At 65.8% G+C, this 18,585-nt stretch overlaps 4 protein-coding genes across 4 annotated transcripts in view; all 4 read right to left on the bottom strand.

Annotated features, from left to right (window-relative positions):
* Nucleotides 1-2,071, bottom strand: part of EMIHUDRAFT_439441 (hypothetical protein) — a 3,445-nt gene extending 1,374 nt beyond the window's left edge. The window contains exons 1-8 of the mRNA XM_005793382.1: nucleotides 1,761-2,071; nucleotides 1,614-1,734; nucleotides 1,504-1,544; nucleotides 1,308-1,430; nucleotides 1,052-1,182; nucleotides 917-976; nucleotides 455-566; nucleotides 273-383 (exon numbers count right to left, since the gene is read on the bottom strand). Coding sequence (XP_005793439.1) covers nucleotides 273-383; nucleotides 455-566; nucleotides 917-976; nucleotides 1,052-1,182; nucleotides 1,308-1,430; nucleotides 1,504-1,544; nucleotides 1,614-1,734; nucleotides 1,761-2,024 — 963 coding nt within the window. The 5' untranslated portion in view covers nucleotides 2,025-2,071. The remainder of the gene's footprint in view (nucleotides 1-272; nucleotides 384-454; nucleotides 567-916; nucleotides 977-1,051; nucleotides 1,183-1,307; nucleotides 1,431-1,503; nucleotides 1,545-1,613; nucleotides 1,735-1,760) is intronic.
* A 3,747-nt stretch (nucleotides 2,072-5,818) lies between these two features.
* On the bottom strand, nucleotides 5,819-6,507 carry EMIHUDRAFT_360691 (hypothetical protein; the record flags this gene model as incomplete). The annotated part of the gene is made up of 1 exon (XM_005793381.1): nucleotides 5,819-6,507. One exon carries the CDS (start codon nucleotides 6,502-6,504, stop codon nucleotides 5,977-5,979), a length of 528 nt encoding a protein of 175 aa, XP_005793438.1. The 3' UTR covers nucleotides 5,819-5,976.
* A 2,031-nt stretch (nucleotides 6,508-8,538) lies between these two features.
* Nucleotides 8,539-11,005, bottom strand: EMIHUDRAFT_439439 (hypothetical protein; the record flags this gene model as incomplete). The annotated part of the gene is made up of 10 exons (XM_005793380.1): nucleotides 10,867-11,005; nucleotides 10,726-10,791; nucleotides 10,423-10,534; nucleotides 10,248-10,351; nucleotides 9,960-10,003; nucleotides 9,769-9,878; nucleotides 9,568-9,615; nucleotides 9,189-9,497; nucleotides 8,785-9,115; nucleotides 8,539-8,716 (listed from the first exon to the last, which is right to left on the bottom strand). Coding segments are annotated over exons 2-10 (1,266 nt in total), but the record flags the coding sequence as incomplete, so codon positions are not given.
* A 2,857-nt stretch (nucleotides 11,006-13,862) lies between these two features.
* On the bottom strand, nucleotides 13,863-16,655 carry EMIHUDRAFT_222043 (hypothetical protein; the record flags this gene model as incomplete). Its single annotated transcript, XM_005793379.1, has 3 exons — nucleotides 13,863-14,345; nucleotides 15,996-16,373; nucleotides 16,572-16,655. The coding sequence occupies 3 exons, from the start codon at nucleotides 16,653-16,655 to the stop codon at nucleotides 13,863-13,865; spliced, it is 945 nt and encodes a 314-aa protein (XP_005793436.1).
* Between the last annotated feature and the right edge of the window lie 1,930 nt (nucleotides 16,656-18,585).

The following is an 18,585-nucleotide window of genomic DNA, read 5'->3' as shown; positions in this document are numbered from 1 at the left end:
CCCTCCCACCTCGGGAGGCGAGGGGGTAAGATCTCCCCATATCTCCCGGTACCTCCCGGTACCTCCCGGTACCTCCCCCCCCCCCCCCCCCGTCTCCCCATCCTCACCTCCCATACCTCCCCCCTCCTCCCCCGATCTCCCCCTCACCTTCCCCCAGACCTCCCCCTGTCTCCCGTTATCTCCTCCCTCCTCCCCCGACCTCCCCCTCACCTTCCCCCAGACCTCCCCCTGTCTCCCGTTATCTCCACCCACCTCCCCCGATCTCCCCCTATCTCCCACCCCCACGAGGCGGCGTGGCAGACGCGGTACGCCGGGAAGAAGATGCCGTACGGAAAGTGAGAGAAGAGCCACTCGGGGGCGAGAAGCAGCGACGCGGCGGGCGCCTAAGCAGTAGAAGAACCAGACGATCACTTCCTTGAGACACGCACAGCTGCAGCGGCGACGCGGCGGGCGCAGAGGCGTTGCCGGGCACGCGGAGCGGGGCGGCGGAGACGGCGCCCCACGAGTCCATCTTGCACAGGTGGACGACCTTGTCGAGGCTATGGTCTGGCTTGAGCGAGACGAGCCTGCGAGATATGGGGAGATATGGGGAGAGATGGTCTGGCTTGACCGAGACGAGCCTGCGAGATATGGGGAGATATGGGGAGATGTGGTCTGGCTTGACCGAGACGAGCCTGCGAGATATGGGGAGATATGGGGAGATGTGGTCTGGCGTGAGCGAGACGCGCCTGCGTGCGGAACACACCGACGTCCGGGGGCGGGAAGGCGGGACTGTGCAGACTACGGGGAGAGATGGGGAGAGATGGGGAGAGATGGGGAGAGACGGTGAGGTATGGGGAGAGATGGGGAGAGATGGGGAGAGATGGGGAGAGACGGTGAGGTATGGGGAGAGATGGGGAGAGATTCCGCTTCTAAAGGGACGAGCCGCTGGCGCGCCGGCGCGACATCGCCCTGCTGCTGCTTGCGCGTCCATCGGCCGTCCTGCATGGGTTCGGGTACCGGGTTGGTAGGGTAGGATTGGCGCGCGGCTGCGCTTGCGCGTCCCTCTCGGCCGTCCTGCATCCGCTTGGCCGCCTCCTGCGACCCCTTGTCTTTCTTGAAGCGGGCCTCGTAGAACTCGACGCCGGCCGCAAACGTGGGGGCGCCGTTGAGAGACGACGCGATGATGTCGTTCAGGTTGGCCTACCTCGCCGGGGTAGGAATGAGACGAGTGGTGAGAATGAGAGTGCGGAGAGAGGGAGAAGAATGGGGTGAGAGTCGTCAAGCACGACTATATACTCATCACAACAAGAGTGACTCAGGCTGGCCTGCTCGTCGGCATTCGCAAAATGCGGCGGCGTCGACCAGCCCGAGGAGGGGAGCTCCTTGACGGACTCTGGCCGGTAGGTGAACCGGTCGATGCGCCGGTTGAGCTCCTCGAGCACCCACGCCTAGGGTTCGGGTGCCGTGGGGGTAGGGGATGGGTTCGGGCACCGTGGGGGTAGGGGAGGCGAGCTCGATCGCCGCGCTGTCGCCGGGCGCCACATTCTGCACGTACAGGATGCCTAACGCGTGTTGAACGCTCCGAGTCGGCTAGGCGTTCGACCCGCCCACACACAGCAGCATCACCTCGCCGTGAGGCGGATCTTGTCGACTCCGGCGCGGACGAAGAGGGCGGCGAGGCGGAGCAGCTCCTCCGCCGAGAGGAGCCGCCGCGCGTCCGTGAGCGACACGCCGTCCGCGGGCATGCAGTACGTGCAGCGCAGCGAGCAGCGCTCGGTGAGCGAGATGCGGAGGTACGTGTGGCGCCGGCCAGCCGCCGCGGGTGGAGAGTTGGCCGCGCGAGGCGCGAGGCGAGGCGGTGCGGTGCCCACGTAAATAAGTTCCAGAGCGGAACCTTCCCAGCTCAGCCCGCGCGGCCGCCGAGACGGCGGCGGAGACGAAGCGGCGCGACGAGAGCCGCGGCGGCAATCAGACCGCGCCGACGAGCGGCCCGGCGCCGTGCCGCGCCGGGAGGGTGCATCTAGTGCGCTGCATCGTGGCATCGCGGCGAGAGGGGCAAGAGCAGGCAGAAGCGCTGCCGCGAGCGAAGCTGAGAGTCTGCCCGTCCGCCCGGTCTGGGAAGAAAACACGCGCGCCTTCGCACTGCCCGTGGCTTCTGGGGCATTCGTAGTGTGAAAAGTGTGAGAATTTAACAACAAAGTATAAGAACCGTCTCTTCACACCTCGAAGCCGCTAAGTCATTTTTCCGCCGCCACGCCGCTCTAGCGGCGCTGCGCGCCGCATTGAGAGCGCGGCGCGTGAACAGGAGCAGACGATGCGCACCGCGAGGGCCGTCTCGTGAGTTGGCGAGCCGGGCCCTGATCATAGCAGAAAGTGTGAACGGCGTCTCTTCACACCTCGACACCGTGAACGCCGTCCGGCGCCTTCTCGCCGCCCCAAGGGCGCTCCGCGCCTACCAAACAGCGCCGAGCGTATAGCACAGCACACGCGCAGCACACCCACTGAGCGGCCTCAGTAAAACGGCGTCTCAAGCCCTATTCGAGTCGAAAGGTGTGAAATTCGTCTCCACACCTCCAAACCGCTAAGTCTTTTTTTCGCCGTCAAACCGCTCTAGCGGCGCTGCGCGCCGCAAAGAGAGCGCGGCTCGTACAGAGGAGCACGTGCTGCAAACGCACCCCGAAGGCCGCCTCGTGAGCCGGCGAGCCGAGCCCTGTTCACGGCATAAAGTGTGAACGGCGCCTCTTCACACCTCGAGCCGTGAACACCGTCCGGCGCCTTCTCACCGCCCCAAAGGCGCTCCGCGCGGTACTAACAGCGCCGAGCGTGTAGCGCAGCACACGTGCGACACGCCACTTGCACGGCGTCTGATAAAACGGCGCCCCGAGCCCTATCCGAGTCGAAAAGTGTGAGAACCGTCATTTCACACCTCGAAACCGCTAAGTCATTTTTTCGCCGTCAAACCGCTCTAGCGGCGCTGCGCGCCGCAAAGAGAGCGCGGCGCGTGCAGAGGAGCACACGCTGCACACGCACGATGAAGGCCGTCTCACGAGTCGGCGAGCCGAGCCCTATTCATAGCACAAAGTGTGAACGGCGCCTCTTCACACCTCGAGACCGTGAACACCGTCCGGCGCCTTCTCACCACCCCAAGGGCGCTGCGCGCCGTGCAAACGGCGCCGAGCGTGCAGCGCAGCACAAGTGCGACACGCCACTCGCACGGCGTCTGCTACAACGGCGCCTCAAGCCCTATCCGAGTCGAAAAGTGTGAGAACCGTCATTTCACACCTCGAAACCGCTAAGTCATTTTTTCGCCGTCAAGCCGCTCTAGCGGCGCTGCGCGCCGCAAAGAGAGCACGGCGCGTGCAGAGGAGCACGCGCTGCACACGCACGGTGAAGGCCGCCTCACGAGTCGTCGAGCCGAGCCCTATTCATAGCAAAGAGTGTGAACGGCGCCTTTTCACACCTCGAGCCGTGAACACCGTCCGGCGCCTTCTCACCGCCTCAAGGGCGCTGCGCGCCGTGCAAACGGCGCCGAGCGTGCAGCGCAGCACACGTGCGACACGCCCCTTGCACGGCGTCTGCTAAAACGGCGCCTCGAGCCCTATCCGAGTCGAAAAGTGTGAGAACCGTCATTTCACACCTCGAAACCGCTAAGTCATTTTTTCGCCGTCAAACCGCTCTAGCGGCGCTGCGCGCCGCAAAGAGAGCGCGGCGCGTGCAGAGGAGCACACGCTGCACACGCACGATGAAGGCCGTCTCACGAGTCGTCGAGCCGAGCCCTATTCATAGCACAAAGTGTGAACGGCGCCTCTTCACACCTCGAGCCGTGAACACCGTCCGGCGCCTTCTCACCGCCCCAAGGGCGCTGCGCGCCGTGCAAACGGCGCCGAGCGTGCAGCGCAGCACAAGTGCGACACGCCACTCGCACGGCGTCTGCTACAACGGCGCCTCAAGCCCTATCCGAGTCGAAAAGTGTGAGAACCGTCATTTCACACCTCGAAACCGCTAAGTCATTTTTTCGCCGTCAAGCCGCTCTAGCGGCGCTGCGCGCCGCAAAGAGAGCACGGCGCGTGCAGAGGAGCACGCGCTGCACACGCACGGTGAAGGCCGCCTCACGAGTCGTCGAGCCGAGCCCTATTCATAGCAAAGAGTGTGAACGGCGCCTCTTCACACCTCGAGCCGTGAACACCGTCCGGCGCCTTCTCACCGCCCCAAGGGCGCTGCGCGCCGTGCAAACGGCGCCGGTCGTGCAGCGCAGCACACGTGCGACACGCCCCTTGCACGGCGTCTGCTAAAAAGGCGCCTCAAGCCCTATCCGAGTCGAAAAGTGTGAGAACCGTCATTTCACACCTCGAAACCGCTAAGTCATTTTTTCGCCGTCAAGCCGCTCTAGCGGCGCTGCGCGCCGCAAAGAGAGCGCGGCGCGTGCAGAGGAGCACGCGCTGCACACGCACGGTGAAGGCCGTCTCACGAGTCGGCGAGCCGAGCCCTATTCATAGCCAAGAGTGTGAATGCGCGCCGTGTGGAGAGCGCGGCGCGTACAGAGGAGCGCGTGCTGCAAACGCACCGCCAAAGCCGCCTCGTGAGCCGGCGAGCCGAGCCCTATTCACAGCATAAAGTGTGAACGGCGTCTCTTCACACCTCGAGCCGTGAACGCCGTCTAGCGCCTTCTCGCCGCCCCAATGGCGCTCCGCGCCGCGCTATCAGCGCCAAACGTGTAGCACAACACACGTGCGACTCGCCCCGTGAACGGCGTCTGGACAAACGGCGCCTCGAGCCCTATCCGAGTCGAAAAGTGTGAGAACCGTCTTTTCACACCTCAAAACCGCTAAGTCTTTTTTTCGCCGTCAAGCCGCTCTAGCGGCGCTGCGCGCCGTGTGGAGAGCGCGGCGCGTACAGAGGAGCGCGTGCTGCACACGCACCGCCAAAGCCGCCTCGTGAGCCGGCGAGCCGAGCCCTGTTCATGGAAAAAGTGTGAACGGCGCCTCTTCACACCTCGAGCCGTGAACACCGTCCGGCGCCTTCTCACCGCCCCAAGGGCGCTGCGCGCCGTGCAAACGGCGCCGTGCGTGCAGCGCAGCACACGCGCGACGCGCCCCTTGCACGGCGTCTGATAAAACGGCGCCTCGAGCCCTATCCGAGTCAAAAAGTGCGAGAATCGTCTCTTCACACCTCGAAGCCGCTAAGTCTTTTTTTCGCCGTCAAACCGCTCTAGCGGCGCTGCGCGCCGCGTAAAGAGCGCGGCGCGTGCAGAGGAACTCACGCTGCGTACGCACCGCGAAGGCCGTCTCTTGAGTCGGCGATCTGCGCCCTATTCACAGAATAAAGTGTGAACGGCGTCTCTTCACACCTCGAGCCGTGAACGCCGTCCGGCGCCTTCTCGCCGCCCCAAGGGCGCTCCGCGCCGTGCTAACAGCGCTGAGCGTGCAGCGCAGCACACACGACGCACGCCCCGTGAACGGCGTCTGACAAAACGGCGCCTCGAGCCCTATCCGAGTCGAAAGGTGTGAACATCGTCTCTTCACACGTCGAAGGCGCTAAGTCTTTTTTTCGCCGTCAAGCCGCTCAGACGGCGCTGCGCGCCGTGTGGAGAGCGCGGAGCGTACAGAGGGGCACACGTTGCGTACGCAGCGCGACGGCCGTCTCGTGAGTCGGCGAGCCGTAGAAAAGATATGTTTTCTTTTTCCCCCTTGTTTTCATCGGATGGCACAACGGCGGAGTAGTTGTCAGTCTCTTGGCACTTCTCGAACATGCTTTTGAGCCATCTCGCCGCCGTTGGCGGAGCTGAGTGCCGCCGCGCACACGGCAAATGTCGCACTCCGTGGGAAACGTCGGCGGCAACGCCGGAAATCATTTTTGAAATAAAACTCACCAGACAACAACGCCGTGTAAATGCCAACGAACCGTTTTGCGCTCCTAACCAACAGCAACACACACCCCGGCCGGAACTACTCGTCGGCGGATGTGGACCAGAGCGACGGCCCATCCGGCCCTGCATCATGGGATGCCCGGCTTGGGCGCCGGCGACGACGCGTACGGCCACCCCGAGGGCCTCTTAGCGACGGCAACCGTCGTGCCGGTGGCGGTGCCGGACCCGGTGGCGGGCGTCTTACGCTTGCCACACGGAGTGGTGGTGGCGCCTTGTGGCAGCGGCCCCGGAGGCGCGGCCGGTCGAGCCGGCGCTGACTCCTGACAAATGCGCACAATCTCGCTTCCGTAAGTGTTCATCTTGTCCATCCCGATGCCGTTGACGAGCTTGAGCTCATCGAGGCTCGTCGGGCAGCGGTCCGCAATCTTGCGCAGCACGGAGTTGTGCAGGACGTGGTAGGGCTCAACCTTGTCGGCCTGCGCCCGTTGCGCCCTGAAGGAGCGGAGCGCTGAGTAGAGGTTGCCTCCGCTTGCATCGCCGGCAGCCGTCTGCGGAGGCGCCGCGGGCCTTGGAGGAGGAGGGGCCGAGTTGGTCGCTGGCTGCCGGGCGCCGCAGGAAACGAGCTCCGTGTACGCAGCGTGCGACGTGTCGTGCATGTGACGAATGCGCGACCGGATTGCGCCGTTGGTTCGGCCGAATCGCTTGGCCAGCCTCGCCACGACGGCGTTGACCTCCTGAGTACCGGGAAGCTCGCCATCAGCCTGCAGCTGCACGTGGCAAAGTGCGTGCCAGACCGCCTTGCTGTCGTCGAGAGGCCACTGGCCGGGCATTGCTGTCAACCGTGGCCGATTGGTGGCGCGAAGGGCGGCTGTCAGATAACCGGCGAGAGCGCGAAAGAGAAATGTGGCATTGCCTTCGAGGCAAGGAAACTTGAAAATTTATAAAGGAAACTTGATAACAGAAAGAAAACCCGGTTTTTCTTTGCTTTGGCCCGACGCCGGCTCGCGCGTACGAGTTGCTCTCGCTCGCGGAGGAGCGTCGCAGTGTGCACCCACGCAACGCCTTCGCACATCCACACCACACTCGCGTAGCCATGGCATTTCACTCCGTGTGCGTGCGACTCGCACTCGCTCTCTTGCCCTCGCCGCCGCCTTCGCCGCCGCCGCCTTCGCCTCCGTGACTTCGGATCGCTTCCCCATTCTCGCACTGCCTCGCTCGCCACGTTCGACAACAGTGCACCACCGCTCGCTTCTCTCGCTCCCACTCACGCTTCGTGCTTCGCTACTAGGTTCTTCGCATCTACTTGGAGTGGATAGCGTCTGCCGCCTCTCGCTGCTCTGTCCGCTCTGCCACCTCGATGCCGCGGTTGCGACGCTCTGATGCCACTCCCTAGATCGCAGCAGCTCCATCGCTCGTTGCACCAAGGAGCGATGACGAGGCGGCAGCATCGCATCGGCGGTGCCAGCCGTTGTCACGCTCGGCCATCTCGCGCCGCCATCTCCACCTCTCTCACCGCCGCCTCAGTCTTCGCCACCACGCGATCGCCTCCGGCGAGCCCGCAAGCACGAAGCCGGCTCTCCTCGCACTCGCGTCGCTCTCCGCCCCGGAGGGATGGCCAGTTAGGTGTGCCAAGGTTGTGTGCGGTTAGGGTTAGCGGTTGCCGGAGCCGCGCACTCAAGTTAGGGTTACGTAGTAACACGCCGCGAGCGAGGGTTAAGCTAGGGTTATACGTCCCCCGTCCACGGCTCGACGAGGGCTCAAAAATCGATAAAAAGGGCCCACCCCGCGAAAAAATCGCGCGCTGCGCGCGCAGGAAGAGAGAGAAGGAGAGAGAGAGTTATTGCCGCCACCCGCGCACCCCCCTCTCGCCCGGGAGAAAGTTGACGAGCGGAGCGAGGCAACTTTCCCGGGGCGAGCGCCGGCCGCGCGCGAAAAACGGCCATTTCGCCAAAACGGTGGAGGCCGCCCCGCGCTACCGCCCGTCAAACCCGCACCGCCTGAAGCCCTCGGGAAGGCCCTCAAAACGCCGACGCGGGAGGCCGAAAATCGCCCCGCTTCAGAGCCCGCGCGAGGACGGACCCCACGCCGCCCCACGAGCGACCCGCGCAACCCGCGACCAACAGCCGTGCGGAGAATCGGCAGGAGACGTCCGCAGCCCCCAGGATCGCCCTCGTCCGATAAACCCATCGGCCACCATGACCATCCCCGCGCGCGCTGCAAATCTCCAGGCCCCCTGCTCGACTTTGGGCGACGACTTGATTTCGGGTGCTAGAGCAGCTCGCACGGGCCCACCTCGCCGCCCCCGCCCCCGCCCGCCCCTGCGCGGCAGGCCCGGCGCCGCTGGCCTCCCCCCCGCACCTCACGGGGCGCCATGACACCGCCTGCCAGGCGGCCTGCAGCAGTGCGAGACAGCAGAGCTGCTACATTCCTCGCCTCCCGGCGGCCACGACGCCGCCCCGTGGTCGAAGCTCGCAAAACCACGCACGGCCCCGCCCACACCGCTCACCGGACGCCCGCTCGCGCCGCCCGCGGACTCCTCTCCCGCCAAACCCGCCCCTCTCCTAGCCCCTCCCAGAAGCCGCCACACAGGCCTCGCCTCGCCTCGCCGCACCAGCCCCAAAAAGTAGGCAGCCATTTCTGGGGCTCCCAGGCCATTCCCTATCGCTGGTATTTTTTTTCCGGCGGAATTTACCGTCAGAACCGCATAAAAAGCTAGCAACAAACCCCTGCAGACGCATGTGAGACATGTGCCGAACTCCCCCCGTCGTGCTGCACTGCGGTGATCTTGGCGTGTTGCTCCGGCGCGCGCCCGTCGAGCAAGTCTAGTCCCTGCTCGTCGCGAGGGAGTGCATGCAGTCGCGCACGATCCTATCAGCGAGCAACCGTGCCTCGTCCAACGGCTCCTCCCGTGCAGCGGCTCAAGCCGCGCACGAGACCTGAGGTTCTCGAGCCCCGCCGCCTCGAGCGCCGGCCGCACGCGGCGTGCAAACGGACCCTTCCACTCGTTCCGCTTCCAGTCGTCGATCGGGAGCCAGCCGAGCGGCGAGCCGCCGCCGCCGCCGCCGCCCGCCGCGTTGAGGACGAGCACGCGCGAGGCGGGTGGGGTCGCCTGTTCACAGCGGGCGTGCTGTGAAGAGACGCGGCAGGCAACTCGGGCGGTCGGGGGGGCGAAGGCGTGTGTCTTCTCGCCCCGTCCGACATGGTGATGAGCGCCCCGGCGGCCGACTCGGGCGCCACGCGGAGCGAGGCGGCGGCGATGTGGGACACCTGTTCATTGACGGCCTACTCACTGATGAATCCTCCCTTCACGGCCGTGAATACGGCGGCGGATGTGCGGCACGTCCGCGGGCGGGATGGAGGGGGCGACGGCGCGGTAGTCGATCTCGTACAGAAAGTCGACCCCGCTGCACCACGGCTCCTTGAAGTGCGGCATGGGGAGCCAGACGCGCTGCTTGTCCGGCCCGCACCCGACCTCGATCGCCCTCAGGTGACGCGGCTCGATAGCTCGCTCCGCCCAGCGCGCATCCTTTGGCAGCGGCGGCATGACGACGCGCCGGCCGAGAAGCAGGCCGAGCAGCAGCAGCCGCGCTGCAAACGCGTCGAAGTCGGACATTGAGGCGAGGCCCGCCCGCAGCATGTCTGGCCCGGCCTACAAGAGGCATGGCGAGATCTGGGGAGATCTGGGGAGGGAGGCCCGGCCGCAGCAGGTCTGAGGGCTTCGCCACCAGTCGCTCTGTCCGCGGCGACACCCACGTCTCGGGCGCCACCTTAGGGGGGGGGGGGGGGAGGGGGAGATCGGGTGAGGTGTGGGGAGGTGTGGGGGAGGTGTGGGGAGGTGTGGGGAGGTGTGGGGAGAGATGGGGAGATGTAGCCACGTCGTCTCGTGAGGTGGGCGGGCTGTGAACAGCGCCTCTTCACACCTTGTCCGCCTCCTCATGCCACACGCCAAACGCGCGCATCACGCCGCGCCGCCCCCACTGCCCGTTCCGCAGCCCCGCCATGTGCACCATCACCGTCGGCACGCGGAACCCTGCTCACAGCCAGAGGTGTGAAGAGGCGCCGTTCACGGCCACGCGCGCCGTGGCCGGGGGCCGGGCGGTGTGGGGGTCGCCAGGCATGCACAGCCGCTGCTCGAGTGGGGAGAGACCCTCCCACCTGGTTCACAGCCAGAGGTGTGAAGAGGCGCTGTTCACAGCCCGCCCACCTCGCGAGGCGACGTGGCTACATCTCCCCATATCTCCCCGTACCTCCCCGTACCTCCCCGTACCCCCCCCTCTCCCCATCCTCACCTCCCCATGCCTCCCCATACCTCCCCCGATCTCCCCCTCACCTTCCCCCAGACCTCCCCCTGTCCCCCGTTATCTCCACCCACCTCCCCCGATCTCCCCCTATCTCCCACCCCCACGAGGCGGCGTGGCAGACGCGGTACGCCGGGAAGAAGATGCCGTACGGAAAGTGAGAGAAGAGCCACTCGGGCGCGAGAAGCAGCGACGCGGCGGGCGCCTAAGCAGTAGAAGAACCAGACGATCACTTCCTTGAGACACGCACAGCTGCAGCAGCGACGCGGCGGGCGCAGAGGCGTTGCCGGGCACGCGGAGCGGGGCGGCGGAGACGGCGCCCCACGAGTCCATCTTGCACAGGTGGACGACCTTGTCGAGGCTATGGTCTGGCTTGAGCGAGACGAGCCTGCGAGATATGGGGAGATATGGGGAGAGATGGTCTGGCGTGAGCGAGACGCGCCTGCGTGCGGAATACACCGACGTCCGGGGGCGGGAAGGCGGGACTGTGCAGACTACGGGGAGAGATGAGGAGAGATGGGGAGAGATGGGGAGAGACGGTGAGGTATGGGGAGAGATGGGGAGAGATTCCGCTTCTAAAGGGACGAGCCGCTGGCGCGCCGGCGCGACATCGCCCTGCTGCTGCTTGCGCGTCCATCGGCCGTCCTGCATGGGTTCGGGTACCGGGTTGGTAGGGTAGGATTCGCGCGCGGCTGCGCTTGCGCGTCCCTCTCGGCCGTCCTGCATCCGCTTGGCCGCCTCCTGCGACCCCTTGTCTTTCTTGAAGCGGGCCTCGTAGAACTCGACGCCGGCCGCAAACGTGGGGGCGCCGTTGAGAGACGACGCGATGATGTCGTTCAGGTTGGCCTACCTCGCCGGCGTAGGAATGGGACGAGTGGTGAGAATGAGAGTGCGAAGAGAGGGAGAAGAATGGGGTGAGAGTCTTCAAGCACGACTCATACACTCATCACAACAAGAGTGACTCAGGCTGGCCTGCTCGTCGGCATTCGCAAAATGCGGCGGCGTCGACCAGCCCGAGGAGGGGAGCTCCTTGACGGACTCTGGCCGGTAGGTGAACCGGTCGATGCGCCGGTTGAGCTCCTCGAGCACCCATGCCTAGGGTTCGGGTGCCGTGGGGGGTAGGGGATGGGTTCGGGCACCGTGGGGGTAGGGGAGGCGAGCTCGATCGCCGCGCTGTCGCCGGGCGCCACATTCTGCACGTACAGGATGCCTAACGCGTGTTGAACGCTCCGAGTCGGCTAGGCGTTCGTACTTAGCCCCCCTCTGCGCCCACAGGAGGCCGGCGTTGGCGAAGGGGTTGTCGGCCTGAACGACGATGGCGTGGTCGCGGTAGACCGTCTTGAGGACGGGGTAAGGGTTGGCGAACCTGTGGACAAGACTTCATCCGTGGAGCACGAACCGCGGTAGACCGTCTTGAGGACGGGGTACGCGGGTTGGGGGCGGGGCGGGGCGTGCCGACGGGGCGGTAGCGAGAGGGCGGCCGGCCGGCGGTGCGTGGCCGGCGGGCGAGGTTGGGGAGCTGAGGTGAGGGAGCGGAGGTGAGAGAGCCTGCGGGAGGAGGAGTGTCTAGGAAGTGTCTAGGAAGTGTCGAACCAGATCGTGTCCGCGTCGAGATGGAGGACGTTGAGGCGGTGCTTCACCACGAGCCGCTCGAGCAGCACCTTGCGAGCCTCGAAGAAGGCGAGCGCAACCTTGTTGAACATTGTGTTGTAGAGCGACGCCGGCCTGTTCACACCACCGCCGTGAAGAGACGCCGTCCACAGCTCCTTTACCGCCTGCACGAGGCGCGACACCTGTTCACACCACCGCCGTGAAGAGACGCCGTCCACAGCTCCTTTACCGCCTGCACGAGGCGCGACACCTGGGCGCCTCGAGCCGGCGCGGCCACCACACGCAGGCCAGCGAGGGGAGGGCGTCCCAGAGGGAGGTGCAGACGTCGCGTTCGAGGGCGAGGACGAGCATGTGGTAGAGGCCCATCGCACGGAAGTTGAGCACAAGGTTGAGCCCCGTCCGCATCGCGCCCGACCCGCCCACGCACAGCAGCATCACCTCGCCGTCGGCGGCAGACGCCGCGACGGCGCGAGCCAGTGTGTCGGGCTCCTCGAGGTCGCCGCCGACGCGGTCGCCCGGCACAGAGGGCACGTACACGCGGAAGGCGGCCGCGTGCCGCGGCCCGGCCGCCTTTGCCCGCTCGCGATTGAGCACTGCGAGCGCGGAGTCGCTGAGGTGGTCGCGGTACGAGGCGGAGAGCCCGGCGGCGCCAATCGGCGGCGGAGACCCGACCGGCAAGGCGGTCGCTGCTGACTGCATGCTGGATGGCCGTGCCTTGGCTGTCGCGCCGAGGGCTGCGGGAGCACGCTGCACCTGCGGCGCCGGCGCCGGCTGGAGCTGATAGGCGAGGAGCAGCAGCCCCGTGGCGGCGGTGCCGAGGCAAACCAGCGGCGAGAAGCCGCTGTTCGACATCGTCTGGCCTGCGTCTGCAAAAATCGACGGTTATCTGGCCGCGCCGAGGGAGGCAGCGGCCAGCCGCAGCCTGGGCCCAGAAGTTGTGGCTGCACGAGTACCAGGTAGTGGTTCCACAGTGAACACAGACCAGGCGCACAGCGCCTTAGGCGTCGGGGTGGCGAGCAGGGGACGCGGCTCTGAGCGCCCAGCGACGCGTGCCGGATGGAGTCCGGCCGCGGGTGACTAGGGAAGTTCGCTCAGGATGTGTGGCAGTCAGTTCGGCTGAGTGTCTTGTCTTGTGGTTCTGTGTGTCGCTCCTGTGTGACCGTCATCGCCCGTCCTGCGTCCACCCATACCGCGTTGGTGTCCCAGTCGTTGGTCGGACTGTGTTTCGCCTTCCCATCAATCAATCAGCGCCTAGGACGTATTTCTACGGATGCCAGCCGTGCTTTCGCGGGAGTCGTCTCTCGATCTGGGAGTGTACATTTGACACTGCACTGTGAGGGCGTAAGGGGAGCTGTGTGCTCGGCTGCAATTGGGGCCGGCCTCGTCACGTCTCTCTCTCTGGGGCTATGACGAAGGCGACTCTTGCGTCTTGGCCACACACATACACACACACACACACACACACACACACACACACACACACACACACACACACACACACACACACACACACACACACACACACACACACACCTCGCTCAACTGCTCGCCGCCTACTCAGTTGAGTTCGCTACCTCCTCCTCTCCACCATAGGACCTCAACGCGCCGCCGCCGCTCGCCCTTACGGGGCCCGCCGACGGCGGCGAGCCCGGCGACGGCCCGGTTGACGCCGATGCGGAGCGGCGCGAGGGCCAGCTCTCTACACTTGCGCCGAGTTCGTCGAGTTTTACGGCGAGGGCAAGCCGAGCGAGAAGGCGTGGGCGAAGGCAAAGCCGCAGTGAGCTGTCGGGGAGGCTCCCCGGACCCCTCCTGTTCCTCGGCCGTTGGGACGTCCTTCTGGGTGTGTGCTACGTGATACGGCTACGGGGCTTATACGGTACACGGGCGCGCGAGCATCTCTGTTCTTGCAGGCCCTGTGAGAGCCAAGATGTGTGTACGGCTCTACGACGTACAGAGGCTACTTTTCGTTTTCACCGTTTGGTTTGCTCACATCAAGCAAAAAAGGGCGCGACAGTGTGTATACTCTCATTCCCAAGATCGAGGGCTCCTCCAAGTAGAGCGCTGCACATTTTACTTTCCTTCCCCGCTGTATACTGGACCGTAGCTTACTCCGACAGGGCGACCGCCCTCTCCAGGTAGGTTTGCCGCTCGCTGGCCGTCGGCAAGGCGTCCCACTCGAAGAATGGAACGCTGATCACCCGCCAGCCGGCCGCCGCGAGGAGGCGCCGCTTGAGCAGCGTCGGCCCGTTGGGTCTGCGCACGCCCCGGCCGTCGGGCAGGAGGAAGTGAAAGGGGCCGTCCACCTCGATCGCGATGCGTGTCGAGGGTATCGCCAGGTCGAGCGAGTAGCCGGTGAGCGGCTCGAGACACTCCTCCTCGAAGCCGTGCTGGACGGAGGTGAGGGCAGCTGCAACCGAGCGCTGCAAGCCTGACGGCCGAGCTAAGTTCGCGACCATAGCGTCGCGGCAAAGCTGGCGCTGTGAGTCGGGAAGGAGATACTGCTGCCCGTCTTCGCCTCGCTCCAGGGAGAGCCAGAGCTGCCATTGGTGCAACTGAGAGTGGTGCTCAGAGCTCCACCCTGACGGATCCTGCGCAAGCGAGGCGCTGACCGTGCGCAGGCACTGGGCAAGCAGTGCCTGGTGACAATAATCTGCCGTCGCATACGCCCACACCATGTTGGCCAAGTTCTGAGAATTGAAGCCAGCCAGCTTGTCGCGCATCGCCGCCTCCGCCACCGCCGCATACAGCGCGTCTGCAGCTACGCCCGCCGTCGCATACGCCCACACCGTGTTGGCCAGCGCCTGAGGGTCGAAGCCAGCCAGCCGACTGCGCACTGCCGCCTCCGCCACCGCCGCATACAGCGCGTCCGCAGCCACGCCCGCCGTCGCATACGCCCACACCGTGTTGGACAGCGCCTGAGGGTCGAAGCCAGCCAGCCGACTGCGCGCCGCCGCCTCCGCCACCGCCGCATACAGCGCGTCTGCAGCCACGCCCGCCGTCGCATACGCCCACACCGTGTTTGCCAAGTTCTGAGGCGTAAAGCCGGCCAGCCCGCCGCGCACCGCCACCTCCGCCACCGCCGCGTACAGCGCGTCCGCAGCCACGCCCGCCGTCGCATACGCCCACACCGTGATGGACAGGTCCTGCGGGTTGAAGCCAGCCAGCCCGCCGCGCACCGCCGCCTCCGCCACCGCCGCATACAGCGCATTTGCTGCCACGCCCGCCGTCGCGTACGCCCACACTGTGTTGGACAGGTTCTGAGGCGTAAAGCCGGCAAACCCGCTGCGCACCGCCGCCTCCGCCACCGCCGCGTACAGCGCGTCCGCAGCCACGCCCGCCGTCGCATACGCCCACACCGTGATGGACAGGTTCTGAGGGTTGAAGCCAGCCAGCCCGCCACGCACCGCCGCCTCCGCCACCGCCGCATACAGCGCATTTGCTGCCACGCCCGCCGTCGCGTACGCCCACACCGTGTTGGCCAAGTTCTGAGGCGTGAAGCCAGCCAGCCTGCCGCGCACCGCCGCCTCCGCCACCGCCGCATACAGCGCGTCTGCTGCCACGCCCGCCGTCGCATACGCCCACACCGTGTTGGCCAGCGCCTGAGGGTTGAAGCCAGCCAGCCCGCCGCGCGCCGCCGCCTCCGCCACCGCCGCATACAGCGCGTCTGCTGCCACACCCGCCGTCGCATACGCCCACACCGTGTTGGACAGTGCCTGAGGCGTGAAGCCAGCCAGCCCGCCACGCACCGCTGCCTCCGCCACTGCTGTGTACAGCGCGTCTGCAGCCACGCCCGCCGTCGCATACGCCCACACCGTGTTGGACAGGTCCTGAGAATTGAAGCCAGCCAACCTGTCGCGCACCGCCGCCTCCGCCACCGCCGCGTACAGCGCGTCCGCAGCCACGCCCGCCGTAGCGTACGCCCACACCGTGTTGGCCAAGTTTTGAGGCGTGAAGCCAGCCAGCCTGCCGCGCACCGCCGCCTCCGCCGCCGCCGCATACAGCGCGTCTGCTGCCACGCCCGCCGTCGCATACGCCCACACCGTATTGGCTAGCTCCTGCGGGTTGAAGCGAGCCAGCCCGCCGCGCACCGCCGCCTCCGCCACCGCCGCATACAGCGCGTCTGCAGCTACGCCCGCCGTCGCATACGCCCACACCATGTTGGCCACGTTCTGAGGGCTGAAGCCAGCTAGCCCGCTGCGCACCGCCGCCTCCGCCAGCGCTGCGAACAGCGAGCTCACCACGCTCGCTGGCAGCCGGCATTTGGCAACACCGTGAGCTATGTTCGACAGAGTTCGCGCCTCGCACGACGAAACGAGGTCGAGCGTACGTCGCACCAGCTGCTCAAGCTGCTCCTCGTGCCGCCGCTCAATGTTCTGCTTGCCGAGCTTGTTCCACAAATTTCCTGCATGGATGTGATCCAAGCCCGTGCTGTGGGCAGCGAAGAGCGTGAGCAGCTCTTCGGTGCCGCTGGCATCAGAGATGCGGTTGTTGAGCTGCTTAGCATTGCACTGACCACCGGCAGCACTACGGCTGGGCTCGACGCGAATGCGCGCGTCGCTGCTCTGTTGCTCGTCGCGCCGCCAGCTGCTGTGGTCGAGCGACTCGTCGCGGGGTCGCTTGCCACCGCCCGCCAGACCACCGCCCGGAGGCCTCGGCAGCGGGTGGGGCGGTAGCGGGTGGGGCGGCGGTGGGTGCGGGCGCAGGTGCGGGTAGGCGTGCGGCTGCGGCGGATAGGCCTGAGGTTGTGGTGATCGGTACTGTGGCCGCGACTGCGGCGGAAGTGGCGGCGGCGGCCAGCTGTGCCTGCGATCCACTCCTGAGCCGCTGTGCTCGGGCGGAAGGGAGTACTGCAGCTGCTGGTGCGTTCCATGCGGCGGAGGATAGGAGTGGCGAGGCATCAAAGAAAGCGGCACACACTGCGGGTGCGGCGGGTGCGGCGGGTGCGGCGGGTGCGGCGGGTGCGGCGGGCGCGGCGGGCGCAGGTGCTGGTAGGCGTGCGGCTGCTGCGGATAGGCCTGAGGTTGCGGCTGTCGGTTCTGTGGCCACGGCTGCGGCGCTTGCGGCGGCGGCGGCCAAGTGGGCCTGCGATCCACTCCTGCGCCGCTGTGCCGTGGTAGTGGCATGAGCTCGGGCGGACGAATTGAGTACTGCCGCTGCTGGTGCGGCGGACGAGGATAGGAGTGGCGAGGCAACGAAAGCACAAACTGTGGATGCGGCGGATGCTGCTGCGGATACAGAGGCTGCGGGTGCTGCGTTGGTTGCCACTGGTTGCCACTGGCCTGTGGCCTGGCGTTCGTTGGGGACATCGACGAAAGAATTTTACAACAAAACTCCCTCGCACGACACTGGGCACAGGACTGGGCACGGGACTGGCTCGCACTGGCACTAAAGAATTTAAACAAGACAACTCTCTCTCACAGCACACAGGCTCGACACAGGTGCGAACTGGCGCGTGCTAGTACTATCACCGGCACACCACCGGAGCCGCCTAAGCGACTCCGTTAAGAACGGCAATGCACTTAGCTCCGTGCACAATGCCGCTGTCCCCGCACGCTAGCTCGTTCACCGTCTGCCACGCCACGGCGGTGTGGAGAACGACAGACAAGCGCTGCATCTGCAGCCCGTGCCAGTTCTTGGTGGTCCACGACGGCTTGCGCGCGTGCGGGCTCGAGCGCGCGGGGTCCTGAGCTGCTTCCGCGGCGACCTGGCGCGGCGTCGATAGAGGCTGCTAGCTCCATGACGCTGCGCTGCGAAGGCCGCCGCAGTGTCCGCGTCTCCGCGCGCGGCAGCGTCACTCACTCACTCACTGGACACCGTGCCTCCAAACAATCACTCATTTGGTATTGAAAATCTCTCTCTCTCTCTCTCTCTGCCTCCAGCTCGTGAGGAGGGCGGAAGTAGTGCTTGCATGCGCTTTAGGCAGAGCGCAAACGCGAGAGGCGCTCCGGCCACCCAGTGCGTCCGAATGCTGGCCAGCTCCACCCTAGGTAGGCTCCACCGCATCCGCAGGATGATACATGTAGAGACCAATGGGCGCACGCGCTGCGCACGCGCTCGGGCAGGCGCAGGCCGGCGGCACAGGTCGGCTCATGTCCTCCCATGGCGCGGCCGTCATCACCCTTCAAGGTATGTCTGTGGGCCCGAGAGCGATATGCCATGTCCGCCTTGCGTTTGCTTCATAACATCGAGGGCTAAGCTCAATAAAAAGTATCCGAGGGTTTTTTGCTGTTTTCTTGCTTTCTGTGCCAGCCTTGCGTGTGAGTGAAGGCTAGCTCAGAAAAAATAGACAGAATAAACAGATAGCCCCAATTTTTGTCAAAGTTGTTTCTTCGTTCGTAAACCGCATCCGCCGGGCGGCGCTTTCGCCCCGCGCTCGCTGTTCCCCGCAGCGCGACCGCACGAGCAGGCGCTGGCCAAGTCGCTCTACGTCCCGATCGGCGGCATCGTCGCTGAGGCGCCAGAGCAGACCTCTTCTCACCCGGTGGCATGGTGCGTGAGCAGTGCTGCGTGAATGCCTCTGAAGTTACACCGAGCGGGGACGGCCGCTCGCTGTGCCGTGGCGACGAGAGCGTCAGCTGGCTGCCGGCACGAAGCTGCTTGGACGCGTGCCGCATCCCATTCAAGCGCGCAAGACATGCGCTGGTATGCAAGGAAGGCAGATTTGCTTTCTACGATCGCGGCACGATGGTTGACTGCCTTGGCCGGCTGCGTGCTGGGCAGCTGCAGAGCGCGAGTGGCATGCGCTCTCAGTTTGTCGACTTCTGCGGCCCCAGCGCTACAATCCTCTTCCTGGGCGACTCGATCATGCGTGGCATTTTTCGTGACTTC

Source organism: Emiliania huxleyi, assembly GCF_000372725.1.
Source record: "Emiliania huxleyi CCMP1516 unplaced genomic scaffold EMIHUscaffold_101, whole genome shotgun sequence".
Classification (NCBI taxonomy): domain Eukaryota; phylum Haptophyta; order Isochrysidales; family Noelaerhabdaceae; genus Emiliania; species Emiliania huxleyi.
This window is presented reverse-complemented; position numbering and strand designations above follow the sequence as displayed.